Raw genomic sequence first — 15795 nt, forward strand, 5'->3', positions numbered from 1 at the left:
GGATTCACTGATAAGTACTGTACAGTCTTGTTTTTGTTGTGACTTTCTTTTCTGTAATGTAGGCATTCTACTCTACTCCAAGGTAGATTTTAAGTTACTTGTGTATTTGTTTGACCAGGTTTGCCATGTTCCACAATGTCAGGATACCTAAAGAAAACATACTGAATATAACTGGAGATGTGTCACCTGAAGGAAAATACTCAAGTTCTTTCACGGTATGAATCAGTTTTGTTTCATTAATGTAGTTCGTTAAATACACAGAGGTTGAGCATGCATACCGTGACCTAAATGGCTGGTTAAGCAGTTTGATGTGAATGCTGATATTCAAATTGTCCTTCAGAGATGATTCAATTCACCTAATTAGTTTTATTTATTTCCTGCTATTTAAACTACCTTGGCAGTCCAATAGTAACTTAGAGAAACTACTATGGATTTTTTCTGAACAGCTTAACTGAATGTGTCAGTAAATAAAAATTTCCCAGTCCACTGGGCTTCTGATCATTCGACCAGAATTGTATCTTTGAGGCAGGCAAGGAAGTATTAGCATCACCATTTAGTTTTTGCTTTTTATTTATTTATTTAGGATGTTAAGGAGCGTTTTAGTGCAGCTCTTGGATCCTTGTCCACTGGCAGAATTCTGATCACAGCAGTTTCTGCAACCAATCTAAAGCTTGCCTTATCGATAGCCATTCGCTTCTCTGCAACTCGCCGTCAGTTTGGACCGACTGATGAAGAGGAAATACCTGTTATTGAATATCAAACACAGGTAAAAACTTCACACTTTGCATCTGTAGATTTTTATGTACCGACACACAGAGCTATTGCAAATCAAAATAGCAGTGCTGGAGATGGTGACATTAAAGTTGTCCTTCTCATCTGAAATGTACATCATGTGCAGTTTTGAGTGTTCTGTCCAACTCAAGACCTCCTTACACTGCTTTTGGCCTGATTTGGCTTTCCAGATAAGTTCTTGGAATAGCTAAAATACAACAAAATATGAATATCTAGAAACATCTGTCTTCTAAAACAATAACCTTTTCTGAGAAAGACTCTTCTTTATGCACACAAAAAAGTATTGATGAAGAAATTAGTGTAAAAAATGTCAGTGCATCTTTTGCAGTTACCCTCATTTTCTCTTTTTTAGACTTTATTCTTTAAAGGCATACAGATCAATGACATTCACTGTGGTGATATCTCAAGCCATCACTAGTTTTGAGAAGAATATCGCCATTATTTTTTTCCAAAGAATATGCAGATGAAAAACACTTTTTGTTCTGAAAAACAATAAAAGAGGAATAGTGGTAGTAAATTGGGAAATAGTGAGAGCTCAGATCAATTGAAAGTTCACTATATAAGAAGTTTTAAAAACAAACTTAGCCAGTTTGTGCATGCAAAGTGAGTGCTTTTTCTTTTTCCCCAGGCTTTGCAGTTAGTCTTGCAACTTAGGAAGTTTTCACAGCTTTCAATGAACTTTAGCAAAAGCTGCTTTCTTTCCATCTTATTTGAATGAACCTGGGGCAACATCCCACTTCCTTAAGCCTTTGGTTTGCTCAGATTCATCCTATTCTGTAGGCTATGCTTGCTGAACCTCTCATTCCCTTGATGCTATACCACAAAATCTTCCTTAAGCAGCTTCCCTTTTCCTTTATGGACTTCCGTCTGATTTACACATTAAGATGTTATTTTCTCTTCTATCCAGCCCTGTGCTTTTTTTCACAGAATGCAGCAAGCGCTAACCTACATTCAGCAATTAACAAAGAAGTGAAATAATTGCACCCTCCATGATGTTGATACTGAAGAAACATATGAATCATGACGGGCCCCTGGCATGCCAGACATTGTATAAACACAGAGAAAAAATATGTCGTTGGTCCCCAAAGCTACAGTGAACTTTTGCACTGGTTTAACAGGATGTTTATCAGAAATTCGTAAAATTCATGGACTGAAATAGTGTAACTGTAATTTATTTATAGACTAGTTACACTAAATTATGTTTATAAAGACCTATTGCTAAGTTGTCTTCACTATAAAATACAGTTCATCAATTTGAACAAAGTAAAAATGAATGTGTTGTTTCAAAATTATGAGGTAGTTATGTATATAAAACTGTAAAGTATATATGTTAATCAACTAATAATCAAATCTATTTAATTATTATTCCAGCAATGGCGTCTTCTTCCATATCTGGCTGCTGCATATGCCTTAGATTATTTCTCCAAATCACTGTTTGAGAACTTTGTGGAATTTTATGCAGGCTTGTTGACAAAGCAAAAGAGTCAGAGACAGGTGAGATACTTAAACATTTCCTCTTAGTTGAGTTCTTATTACAGCAGACTGGAAACTCTTAAGTGAAGGACCTACTTAGAAGTCTTAGGTCATTTTACAGTCAAGAGTGACATCTCAGAAATATGGTAATGCAAAGTGATGGATAAAGCTGCATTTAGAAGAGCACCCAAATGAGTTTTGATGGATTGGTTAAAGTTTTATTGGTTTCACTGGTATTTAAGACTATGCTTCCTTGCAGAACTGTTTATTGTAATTATATGATAATGTAAATTCAGTTTATGACTGTTGTGAATACGGTACTGCAGAAGGTATTTATCAAAACCTTTCTGAAATTATGCTATTCTTAATTATTGCACAGACTATGTAAGTCTGGCTGAATTTGCAATTCATATGCTAGCACTAGGAAATACTCTTTTAGAGAAATACATTAAGATTTTTGAGTCTTAATGCTAAATTTCTCAGCCACACTCAGTCCAACAGAAGTTACTCCTTCATAAATGAAGTAGTTTGATCTATTGGTCTCTGTGCAAGGACTGATTCTCAGCCAAAATAACTGCAGAATGAATTTTTTTAGCATATAAATTATATATATGTATTTAAATCTTGACAGTTTTAACTGTTAGGGCCTACACAGTGGCTGTGTATTACTAAGATAATTTAAACATTCATATTTTTCCTGCTAAAATAAGGTCTGTGATGGATTTCTGTGCTAGTGTTAGGTATTCTAACAGAAGAAGAATCTGTTTGATTGTTTAATGTTATTTGATTGTTTAATATTTTATCTCTAGAGATCTCCAGTCCAGTCACTACTATTAGGCAAAATACTGGCCTTCAGAGAAATATTCCAGTAGAAAAAATCTGGTTCTTTTTAACAATTTTAACAGTTTAATCCTTATAAATTCCTTTTGTTCTAGAGGGGATAAAAGGGAAAGAAACAAACAAAAATGGAGAATTGCTCTCAAATTGTCTTTGATAGCATTTCATTTCACCCAGCATTTCCAGAAACTCTTTGCAGTTTGGAATTTCCAAGCATTCTTTAAAGGAAGGCCATCATTAGTAGTGTAAATGCAGGCTACAATAATTCTCTGGAACTTTGGGGGGGGGATCATTACAGTTTTCAAATTCGTGGCAAAAGTGGTGCTTAAAAGATCAGTGAAGACCATGCAAGGCAGTAAATAATGTAAATATGCCCTTGTTGACCTGAGAGAAAGGGATTGTTTATATCACAGAGAGGCAGAAGCTTTCTCTGGACATGCTACCTTCAGCCACCTGCCACTCCATCTCTGGGAGGTTATCAGTGAGCTGTCCCATGCAATGCCATGTCAGTAGCACATCCCAGCCACCTACCCATATGTCCATTCCCTGGCACAAATGTTTCCTGTCCTATATGAGAATGTTAGTATCCAAAAACTTTTGTGGGAGGTTACTCTGGGGGGAAGCAAAAGGAAAAAAATGCACTTGTATAGATCTCAGAAAAATTATTACTGACTTGCAACTTGATTTTCACAAAGGCTGATTTGGGACGTGAGATTCATGCCTTATCTGCTGCCAGCAAACCACTGTCTTCTTGGACTGCTCAGCAGGCAGCCCAGGAGTGTCGAGAAGCTTGTGGAGGACATGGTTACCTTGCCAGTAAGTCACAAACTACTGCATGCACTGATCAGAAGGAGAATCTTTACATTCACATGTAATTTGACTGGTGTTCAGAGAGTCATGGAATAGTTCGGGTTGGAAGAGACCATTAAGATCATCTAGTTCCATCCCCCCTGCTAAAGGCAGGGACACCACCTACTAGAACAGGTTGCTCATAGCCCTATCCAGCCTGGCCTTGAATGCTTCCAGAGGGGGCATCCACAGCCTGTCTGGATAACCTGTTCCAGTGTCTTACCACCCTCACAGTAAAGAATTTCTTCCTAATATGTAGTCTAAACCTGTGTCATGTTGTCTGAATTTTAGGAATATGTTTAAAAAGGGCTTTTTCCATTATATCTGTATTTTAACATTTATTTTATACCTGACAGTAGGAAAAAAAAAGGACTAAACCTGTGCAGTATCTGCACCAGCATTTGACAGAAGAAGGGTCTGTATGAATCAGTCTTAGTTCCAAAAATAAAGACGCAAATTTTACTGAGGAGAATTCCCCTTCTGAGATGAATGCCAAACATTTCTAAAATCTTCACAATGTATTCATTTTCGCAAACTAAACAGTGAAATTGCAAGCTCATATGTTGGTAAGAATGTCTGTACATACAGGAACAGACAGATATTCTACATTTTGTCACAGAATAGTTATTTAATCCCTCATAGTTTCCACTGATATATAACAATGTATTAAAATATGCACTTTCCTTTTTAAAGTGAATCGTCTGGGTGAAATCCGGAACGATAATGATCCAAACTGCACATATGAGGGTGATAACAATGTCCTGCTTCAGCAAACCAGCAACTACTTAATGAGCTGGATGAATTACATTAGAAGTAAGTTTTGATTCTGGAATCATGTATTGGACTCAGCAGCGAGTAAATAATGGAATTAAGAGGTATTTTCCAACTGAAAGCAACGTGATAGTCATTTAATCATTTTGTAGAGCATAAATAATGTGCTGCAGACTCCATCATATGATAACATTCACAAATACACAGAAATGTGCTGCAAGAAATGTCCTTAGTCTTGCAGAAGCTAGCTAGATGTTTAGCCATCCCTAATTATGTCAAGTAATATCTTATTTCTTTAAAAGTGTAGTTTAGTTCAGTGAAACTACTAACACTGCTGAAAGTCATATCAGCTGACTTTGTAGCAGTCTCCTCTGTCAGTACATTTTGTAGTTCTGTAGATAAATGATTTTGTTATAGTTTCCTAGCAGTGTTTTTCACTGGCTAGAAAAGTTAGAGATAGGAATTGAATCTTACGAGGCTCATAGGCAGAGATGTCAGTTTGTTTCTTCAGCACTTGTCTACCAATTCTCACTGGCCTGGATTAGGCCATAATAAAATGAGCATTGTATCTTAATTGCATGTGACCTATCAAGAGGATGCATGGCTTTATAGTGGGCTTTTAGTTTGAAAGAGTCTGATTTATTTTCTTGTAAGTCAGTTTTATTTTCTTTGTTTTTTTTCAGATAAAGTGTCTTTTGAATCTCCTCTTGGAACAATAAACTTTTTGCAAGACTACTATCATATCATTGGCTGGAAATTCAAAGCCAATAGTGTTGATGATTGCATGGACTCTTCAGGTAGCCTTTTGGTGTTGTTCAATTCATAGTATATCTTAAATTCCTTTCAGACTCAGAGATTTGAGATTATTAGGCATTGTCACATTACTATTTGATGAGTTTCTTTTTATTAAATGTATTAAAATGCATTTCATTTTAAAATAGAATTCTAGAATAGCATTTGTGATCTAGGCTTTTTGCCACTATACCGTTGTTTTCAAGTGAAGGGGTAGGCTCACAAAATGTAGGCTTAGTTCTATTTTTGTATTTTCAGAAGAGACTAAGTACCTCTAGACCTAAGTCTTAATATAGGAAAGAATATAACAAGGTAAAAAAAATTCATGAGATCAGAAAATACTTGTGTCAAAACTGAACTGTGTATATACCTTGTCTTTTTGCTTTGGTTCAGTTAGAACTAGTGTATGGACAGGCATGATATGTCATCACTCTATCCTTACAATCTATCTTACTCAGCTTTTATTTATTCCAGCTGCAGTAATAGGCAAAATGTTACATTAATGGATTAATTAACAACACCTTCACATTTCATCTCAGATAACAAATGAGACTGCAATAGAATCTGCATGTGAATTCTAGCATTTTAAATGTCAGTGTTAAAAATTTTGGCTTTCTTCTCTTTTGCACAGTTCCTTTAGCAGCATATAAATGGCTGGTTTGCTACTTGCTCCGAGAAAGTGACCTAAAGCTGAGAAAGGAGAAGCAGTCTGGGCACAGTGATTTTGAGGCAAAAAACAACTGTCAGGTAGTGCTTATTCAGCTTTCCTATTTTACTTGCTTATTTTCATTCACATTTGCCAGATCCTGTTGTTTTTTATCTTGTGTCATTAAGTAAAATTTCCTCAAGCACGAGGCAGCAAATCATCTAACTAATAATACGTAATCCCTGTCCATTTGCATTGTACTGAACATGATAGAAAGAGGACAGTTATTGTCAGCAGAAATTTCCCAATATATATTTCCTTTCAGAAAAGTTGCAGGCGTACGCTGGGTGGTGTATGTAAGTATGATATCACAACTTCTGAAAACTAAATCTACTTCTATTAAATCTACTGTGGCATCTGATTATTACATCTCCATCTGCTCTTGTGGCCAAATACATACTGTAGGAAAGAATCTTGCTCTGGCAGGTAGGTAAACTAGATGACCTAATAGGTCATTTCCATCTCCAATTTCTATAGTGCAAAGTACTCATGAAAGATACCAGACTGACAGCATTGGAACCTGAAAAGGAAACATTGACAGTCTACAAATAGCAGATCCACTCTCTCACCAGAGAGTTTTAACAGCTAGTAGTGGCTTAACTCCAAATTTCAGTTTATATCCCTAAAGTCCCCAAATTCTTCTGTTACCTCCATGAGAAACTGGCTTGCATCCAAGAAAAGAAAACTTGCCTTTTGCCACTGAATAGAGAAATCTGTTCCCTGAAGATGGGCAATGTGGTTCACCTTAACCTGCAAAGCTCATTAAAAGCAGTGGAAAGGAATATTCAACTCTTTACCTATAAAAAGCCAACCTGCCTTCAAAAAGGAATGGTATCTATAAAACCAATGGTGGAGGTAGCCCTTCCTATTCTAGCCCTTGAAGCAGCCTATTAGAGGTGCCCTTTGGGGTCAAATTCAGAATGAAAGTTGCCTTCTGGTTGAAGGCAAAGTAAGTTCCAGAAATTCAAATCTGATTACTTGTCACCTGGCCAACTCTTTTAAGGCTGATGCCAGATTCAACATGTTAGAGAAATTGGTCTGCACAGCAGTATGAATGTTATTCACCTCACTTCTCTTTTATGTTCATTATGCTAAAATGTAAAGAAGTGTAGGCACACAACTGCTTCTCAGATAGGCTTTGATATAGCCCAGGTCATTATGTTTTCTTTTCTTCCTACAATTTGTCTCCAGGAAAAGAGGATTTGCCATTTTAAACAACATACCTCGAAAACAATTCAAAAACGATTTCCAAGCTGTGCTTTAATTCATATTTTATTTTAATGATGCAAATATTTTTTAATAATAAAAAAAGGAAAACTAATTGAATAATTCTAACTGATACAAAGCGAATAAATGAGCTAAAAGCAAACATCTCTTCATATTGCTGCAGCAATCAGCCACAACAATTATTCTGTAATCCACTTCTGTTCATCAAATCGTATGTTTTCAGTCATCATCTACTTCAGTTCCTACTACTACTTTAGTTCCTTTAAAACATATTGCACTGAATCCACTCTTGCTAACATGATCTGATTTTGTTATTTAAATGAACTGTAGTAAGTTTTCAAGGGCTTACTGAACCCATTATCATCTTTATAAATTTCTAGACAAATGTAATCCTACTTTTATTATTCCAGAGTTACATAGGTTTATTAATGACCATGAACTTAGCAGATCTGATTTTTCATGGTCTTCTTTCTAATGTAGCTACTTGCTCCTGTTCAGTCTGGGTGCAACAGGCACTGCAAAGACACTGTTTATGTTTTAGGTGTACAGTATGTGCTCTCTTTAGATTGATAAGAGAATGGAAATGGAAAACAGTGGAAAATTAGGATCTCATTTCTTAGGGGCATTTCATATGGCATTTTATGACTAAACTTTGCAAAGAAATTGTGGAAGGGCTTTACTCCTGGAGTTTCTTTTTAGAATTTATTTAATCTCAAATTGTATCAGCAGATCTAAGTCAACAAATCTCCACTGATGTCATCACAGAAACACTATTTTGCAGCAGCTGGGAATTGTTTCCTTGTATTCATTGCTCTGTATCCTTCTCTGCTTTTTCCTAAGGTGTATTACTGTCGATCATTAGCCATTGCTTTTGTTGAACAAACAGTCTTACAAAGATACCATGACTACACTCATGATCCCAACATACCACCTACTCTGCAGCCAGTGCTTAAGAATCTCAGTGCTCTGTATGGACTCTGGTCTTTAAGTAAACATCTGGCTGTGTTCTATCAAGGTGAGACAACTCCCTGAGTACACTGTTCATGTCGTTTTGTAATAGCCCTAAGATTAGAGACCTTTCCCCATGTTGTATTTTAGCAAGGGGAGGGACACATTATTAGGATTTAGATTATAGCATTTTCTTATTGCCCACATAATTTAAAACATTCATTCTGGACAAAAATTTCAGGAGCAAGGATCTGGAGTTAGACATTAATCCAGAATATTGTCTTTTATGTTAGAGATGATAGAGGACTCACAGATTTTATTGTGATTAAGTGCATGGGGCAAAAACAGAGGATCCAAATTTCTTAGCCTAATGGTTTTGCAATTATCTCATTAACAAAAGGCAGTACATGCAATTACATAGGAGCATCTATTCAGTCTCTCAAATACTGAATGGATAAAGTCCTTAGTAAAAGGGTTTTTATCAGTGTAATCTTAATTGCTGTAAGCTTCTTTGAAAATGTTACTGTGAATATATTTGCAGGTGGCTATGTTTCAGGTGAACAAGGTGGTAGATTTATTCAAAATGCTATTCTGGAGCTTTGTAGCAGGGTAAGTATTTCAATATTGTTTGTTGTGCTTAAATAATAATATATTATATGAAGGAGACATAGCATTTGTTCCATACTTGGAAGAGTAAATTAGAAGGTTACTGACTCAAGAGTTTCTGAATAACTTCATATAAGAGAAGAATAGTAACTGATTGACTTTAAATCAAGTCCTATCTTATTTACTGGGAACTAAAAAATAATATAACTTTAAAAATAATGATATTTAATTTGTTGCCATTGGAACGACTGCAAAATATTGTGATTCACTTCTATTTATTTCACTATTGTATTAACTCATGAATTGGTTTTGTCAACAAAAAAGCTTTTAAGACTACACTTTTTAATGTGTAAAAACAGTACAATATTGGTTAAAATATGCTTTAAAACTCCTAAGCAAAGGAAGAAAACATTTAAAGTATAGCTTCTTTTTGACAATTACAGCAAGGAAAAAGAGCGAAGTAAATTGTGTCGTCTTACTGTGGCTTTCTCTCAAGTTACCACTAGCTGGTACTTTATGAAAATAATCTTTATGCTGCTCTGTGGTTCACAGGTAATTATAGACTACTGCAGAAGTTGCCAAATGTGTGTCTTTTCCTTTTAAACAGTTGAAAGATGACGCAGTTGCCCTTGTTGATGTCTTTGCTCCTCCTGACTTCATTCTCAACTCTCCTATTGGTAAAGCTAGTGGGGAGGTAAAACTTCTTGCGTTTTATATCTATACCATTTATTCTTGTGTTATTCATAAAGGGAATGTGCACAAAGGGACATAAGCAAATTTCTTATTCCTCATTTTCTCTTGTCCTATTTTCTGTTCTAATGATATAATGATACTAGGCTTTTGCTGTCTGCTTCGGATGGGAAACTTTGGGCTACAGTGTTTTAAATATCTGACTTCTTTTGGTCCGGAAACAATTGTACTAGGTAGCTTTTTCTTTATCTTTTTCTTTTTCTTTTTCCTTTTTTTTTTTTTCTTTTTTTTTTTTTTTTTTTTCCCATTCTGTACTATTTTTCAATAAACAATGCAATTCCACCAACCTATGCTAAAGCCAAAATTCTCTCAGCCACTGACTGTTATGACTTCGCTTGGCTTTAAGGTATATCTCTGAAATGATGTTATCTATCTGAACCATATTTTCTGCTCAGGAAGGTCTTGAGTTCCTAAGAAGAGTTCTGTCTTGGACTTCTACTTACCAGATTCTGGAGATGAGTGAGGTCCAAATTCCATTTTTTTTACTCAGGGAAATTTGTGAAGCTGATCACAGAACACATAGCTCTTCTGAATGCATACTTAACCACCAAAAACAAACAATCTCATAAATGATGCTAGAGAGCTTTGAAAGGAATGTATAGACATTTTGAACTTTAGTGGAGGAAATCAGAGTGTTCACGGTAGTTCACACCTGTGGAATTTTAATTGAATCATCAGAGTGTTTTTCCCAAAACACCTGTGCTTTCAACCAAAGCTTCTGCTCATAGTGTTGAACTGAATCCTTTGACCTAAAGTCTTTTGGGAAATCTCTTTGGCTATTTACATGCATCTTCAGGAGTTCAAAGTGCATATAGATTCCCAAAGAAAAACTATCTATCTGATTTAATCTTGGGTATACCTGTAAATCCATCAAGAATTAGCACTTGTGGTTTCAGAGCATTCTTTGGAATTTCTTTGGAAATGAACTGTTCAAGGTGCTTACAGAACAAGGCACTGCAAACATCCTATCATCTTCCTGAACTGTCACTGCAGAGACTTCTGGTATATAGGTTGCATTGAACAAGCAGTTCCCTAGTCAGTGTCCATTTATTTGTGACTTTGAAACCTGTCTCCACTTGAAGAAGACACTGCTTTGGAGTAATCAGAATGGAGAGTGTGTGGTCAGGCACTCAAAGTACAGTGCTACATTTGCAACAACAGTTCTCAGAGTGCCTTTGGTAAAATGCATTTTTCACATACCAGCTTCCTGACTACCTGTCAGGATGTGCTTCCCAAGTGTCATACCAGCTTCCTTCCTGTATTCTTCTCAGTGGTTCCACAACTGAAGGAAAATTGGGAAGTAGCACCAACACTTTGCTTTGTATTCCTTTGTATTCCTTTGTATTCCTGCCTTTGAGGAGAGGCAAACTATAATCACACTGAATGCATAAAAACAGAAGAGAACAATGTATAAATGGGAGTATTCAAGGTAGAAATGTTTCTACTATGGACTATGCATAATTCTGAAGAACTTCAGAAGAGAGTTCCACCTCAGCATAGTGACTTACTTGTGGCTTAGTTATTAGCCTATAGGAAGGAGCATTTAATGATAGATCTATTCTTTCAATTATTCAATCATATTTAAATATTTAAAAATATAATTATTTTTCAAGACAAAAATAAATTTGTTTGTTTGTTTGTTTTACTTGATTTGTGATAGATTCACAAGAAGTCTGCATCTCTTCCTTACTCTCACTGTTTTACTTTGCTTTGACCATCTAAGAACTACCTGTCAGGAAGTGCTTCCCAAGTGTCATACCATGCAGTATGTGGCGGTTTGGTACTAGCCACTACAAGGACCAGCATTATTATAGAGATCTCTAATTTTAATACAATAATTTTAATACAAACGCGAAAGAACGCGTTTTATCAGCACCTCTCCTTACTTTATTGACTATATAAGCTATCCTCTAGTTCTGCCATATCCATATCCTTTTAGAGGGGTCATAACCAGAACTACAAGCAGGATTCAGGATGTGGTTGTACCATGGATTTGCTTTGCTAGGTCACAGTGCCTCTCTGCTTTTTCTCTGCTTTTTTTTTTCTTTTTTTTTCTCTCCTGACATATTTAAAGATCTGTGTTCCATTGCAAAGCCTCAGCAAACCAAAATTCTTGCTTACTGGCCAATCCTATTCAGCAAGCCAAGCTGTGGGATAACTGTTATGTAGAGACTGATGTCACAGTACAGCAGTTTGGTTTAGCATGGAGAGACCCTGCAGAAAATCACTACAGCCTGGGGAGACTGCCAGGAAGTTTGAGAGGATTGCTGAGTCAAGTGTACACAATGCTTTTCAATACTCTTTGTCTGTGTCTTCATGTCTAAAGTTGATCACTGTTCCCATGGTGATCAAGAAATACAGAAGGCAGCCCAGATGTTAAAGAGATGCTGACCTAACAGAACAATTACTTTGGTAACCCAGTCTCTACAAATAAAGGAGGAAGGGCTTGCTCTGCATTTCAAGCCACCTCAACAAAAGGACTGTAATTATCCCTGGAAAGTTTTTTGTCCTTTCTGTAAATTTTTGAGGCTTAAATTTATGAACACTCCCAAGGTAATTCTGAAAGGAGGAACATCATACGAAGACTAAGGATGTCTGGATTGGCCAAAAGCCTGTTTGTGCCTGATAGTCTCTCTCACACAGAAGTTGTGGATGCTACAGCCAACAATATAAAATATGGGGCAGACACACAGTAATCTGTTCCTAAGATCAACGCCCTTTCTAGCAATCAGCTGGAAATTGCTTATCAGTAGCTGATAAAGCTGTCATGTAATGGATTTGACTTGTCTCTCTTTAGGTAATTTTGTGCACTCTAACAAAAAGTTTGGATTGATTTCTTCCACAAATACAAGAGCCATGGGGACTTATTAATGTTAGGGATTAGTATTAGGAATTTGGGACTGTTTTATTTCTACGTACATCACTGAAGTTAAGACAATTTATACACTTCTTACAGAATTTCTTTAGTTTATTAAATCGATTGTGAAAGAGTGATGTCAATTTGTTCTAGCAACCGTGTATCTTCAGCCCAGCAGCACAGCATTTTGGGATTTTTGAAACCATCAGCCAACCGTACCTGCACTAATTGCAGTGCAGACTTTGAACAGTGTGAGACAAGCAGATAGGACTGTAAACACAACTGATTTCCTACTGTACTAAATACTTGCTGAAGTCTTTGCAAAATTATTGAGTCATATTGAGAAGGTAATTCTGAGTAGTGATGGACAACCCATATTCTGTAGAATTCAGGAAGGTTTGCTGAACTGCCTCTGAGTCCATGGCTTTTAACTTTTGCAAATATTTTCAATTCTAATTTGAAAAAGGCTACCAGCCCTTCAGTCAAAGATAATACTTAATAAAACTCCTGTCTCCTGTCTAGTGTTAGTTCCCTATTCACAGCTATCTTTGCAACTTATCAAAAATGAATGCAGTCATTTTAGTACAAGTCCTGGAGTGATTTGTGCCACAAGCCACACATAATAAGCAGAAGAAATGTTTCCAAATTTACAATGGGCAGCTTTTAGTACTAAGAATTCAGATTTTATTTGAAAGGAGCTTCAATAATCTGGACAACATTTCCCCCCGTAGAAGCCTGGACAATCTCAGCTTAAATATATTATCTCCATTATTTCAAATTTAATTAAAAATTGTTAAATAATGAGCTTGGAGTGGATGAAATAGTTAAATTTAGCCAATGTAACAATAGTGAAAATGCATTTAATATTTAAATTTTTTGTGTTAATATTTATTTAAATCACCACAAATACATAGGGCCAAGCCTTCTTTTCATGTACATGAGAAGCTTTCCACTTCATATCAGCGACTGCTTTTATACTACATACATTAATGTGGGATTGTACTGTGCTCAGCCCTACTGCTGAAGATACAGCCATCTTCCTTCTGTAATGTAATTTAAAGTTTTAAGCCTAAGTGAATTATGACCTGCAAAGATTTCTGAAATCACATTTTTGCAGAATTGACTTCTTATGTACTTTTTATAACTGTTCCACATTAAATTTCAAATTGATGAAGAGTGATGAGCTAACAATCTGCTTGTAAGAGAAATTTGTTATGTTCAGCCTGAGCAGTACACATCTGGAAGATAAGTTATGTTACTTTTCAGAAATGTATTGAAATAAAGGTAAAAACAGACATGTGTGAGTGCTTTCAGACACAGTCTTCAGGTTTGGACAGAACAAAGATTTGCTTAATTTAACCTTGCTTACCACAAAAGTCTACTTTTGATAATACGACTCATGTCAAATTGCAAATAAAAAATTGTAAGGATTACTGTTGTTAGTCCAAGGATGGTGTAAATGACTTATACAAATACCTGATTCTCACAGCACTTGGAAATTTTGAGCTTTATCATTGTTTTTACTCTTCTCTGTACATAATTATTCACATTCATTGTCTAGAAAATCATTCACAGTCTCATTTTAACCAGTACGTTTGATAATCTGACTTCCAGAAATTTTCCTGGTTTTATTTTCTGTGTAAGTTAGTCTTCTTTTTTTTCTTTTTTTTTTCCCAGTTATATAAAAATATGTGGGCCGAGATCCTTCAAGGCAACAAAGCTCTGAACAGACCTTCATGGTGGGCAGAATTTTGTATTAATAAACCTGTTACAGGAAGGCTGAGTTCAAGACTGTAAACCAAACAACTTGAAAGAAGCTGGAGGATAGGTCTGAGATGGATACCATATTTCAGACATCAGGAGGAAATGAGTCTGTGTGTCAAACATTGAAAGAGATTTTCATCAAGGAGTGCCAAGTTTTAAAGTAACTTTGAAATAAAGTCCGACTTGTCTCAAGGACTCTTAACATAATAATGACAGGAGAGGGAGCAGCACATCTGCAGACTGCTCATATTTACTCAAATGCAAAGAATGAAGATTTACAGTGATTATTTCTTTGAAAAGAAATTTTCCAATCATTCTCTTGTCTTCACAGGCGTATTACAGAAGTTAGATAATTAACAAACATTACCACTAGGGCTAATGAGCAAGACGAACAAAAGTACTTCTTTCAAGATCCTAGGATAATATTATTAAAATGAAAGGGAATCTGAAGGAAAAAAGGAAAAAGGCATCAAGAACACCAACAGTGAGAAACCTGTAGAAGGGGATGGGAATCATTTCCCACAGCTGCTTTAAGTCCTTGAAGCACTTCTAATTTACTTCATATGCTCTGTGTTAAACGAATGGATTGTCCTTTCAGTGCAGAAGAGGATTGGATTTTTAGATACAAGTAATACACATAATTGAACGTGACTCATACATACATTTTAAAATGTAAGATAGTACAAACAAAAAATTCTCATATACATTCTTTGCTGATTGTAACATTTTCTCTACTGCAAAACTAATGTCAAGCTTGGGATACAGTTAGAAACAGAAATCACACCTATGTTTTGGGTCAGAATATACTCTGATGGATTGTAATAAATACGGCGTTACAAGAACACGTGACAGTGATAGGCTTTATTGAATGTGTTGGGATTTTTCTCTTTCAGCTATGTGAAGTCTAAAATAATTTTAACTGTTATGCTTTTCTTCAGAAATGGAACAGAATAACAAAATTCTGAAAATTTGAATATTTTATGCTGTGAAATATATTTAATAAATGCTATGAAAAACTGGTTCCTATTTTCCTTTATTATGTCTATGAAGTGATGTGGTTGTTATACCAAAATTCTATTTTCCTTTTTTTAGCAAACAATGATATCAATCCAAGGAGAATATTTATCATTTGTTAGTTGAGTGTTTGGCTTGGACTGTTAAACAAGTGTGAGTTACTTGAGTGCTGAAGTTCACTTGAGCAGAATCAGACTCTTTATGGAGTTTTAAAGTGTCAGTATTTGAAAGTTTTAAGTATTTACACAGTGTGATCAGGTAGTTCTGTAGAGACTTCTGCAATTCCATCCAAATCTCACAGAGCAAAGGCAGCATTTCTTGGATGGAGAATGAATTGAAAGGACAGTGTTATCATTTCTCAGAATACCTCAAGGTGCTAATTTCTCTGAAATATTTTGTTTTTCTAAGA

At 35.6% G+C, this 15795-nt stretch overlaps 1 protein-coding gene across 2 annotated transcripts in view; it reads left to right on the forward strand.

The window, feature by feature from the left end:
• ACOX3 (acyl-CoA oxidase 3, pristanoyl) overlaps positions 1-15324 on the forward strand; it is a 33851-nt gene extending 18527 nt beyond the window's left edge. For both annotated transcript variants that reach the window (XM_042812433.1, XM_042812434.1), the window contains exons 8-18: positions 119-215; positions 584-766; positions 2164-2286; positions 3798-3918; positions 4645-4764; positions 5406-5519; positions 6146-6261; positions 8288-8462; positions 8937-9004; positions 9609-9695; positions 14286-15324. In XM_042812433.1, coding sequence (XP_042668367.1) covers positions 119-215; positions 584-766; positions 2164-2286; positions 3798-3918; positions 4645-4764; positions 5406-5519; positions 6146-6261; positions 8288-8462; positions 8937-9004; positions 9609-9695; positions 14286-14405 — 1324 coding nt within the window. In that variant the 3' untranslated portion in view covers positions 14406-15324. The remainder of the gene's footprint in view (positions 1-118; positions 216-583; positions 767-2163; positions 2287-3797; positions 3919-4644; positions 4765-5405; positions 5520-6145; positions 6262-8287; positions 8463-8936; positions 9005-9608; positions 9696-14285) is intronic.
• The last annotated feature ends 471 nt before the right edge of the window (positions 15325-15795 follow it).

The sequence above is a fragment of the Centrocercus urophasianus genome, unplaced genomic scaffold (assembly GCF_019232065.1).
Source record: "Centrocercus urophasianus isolate 14NV4802_14NV808 unplaced genomic scaffold, USGS_Curo_1.0 seq_13, whole genome shotgun sequence".
NCBI lineage: Eukaryota > Metazoa > Chordata > Aves > Galliformes > Phasianidae > Centrocercus > Centrocercus urophasianus.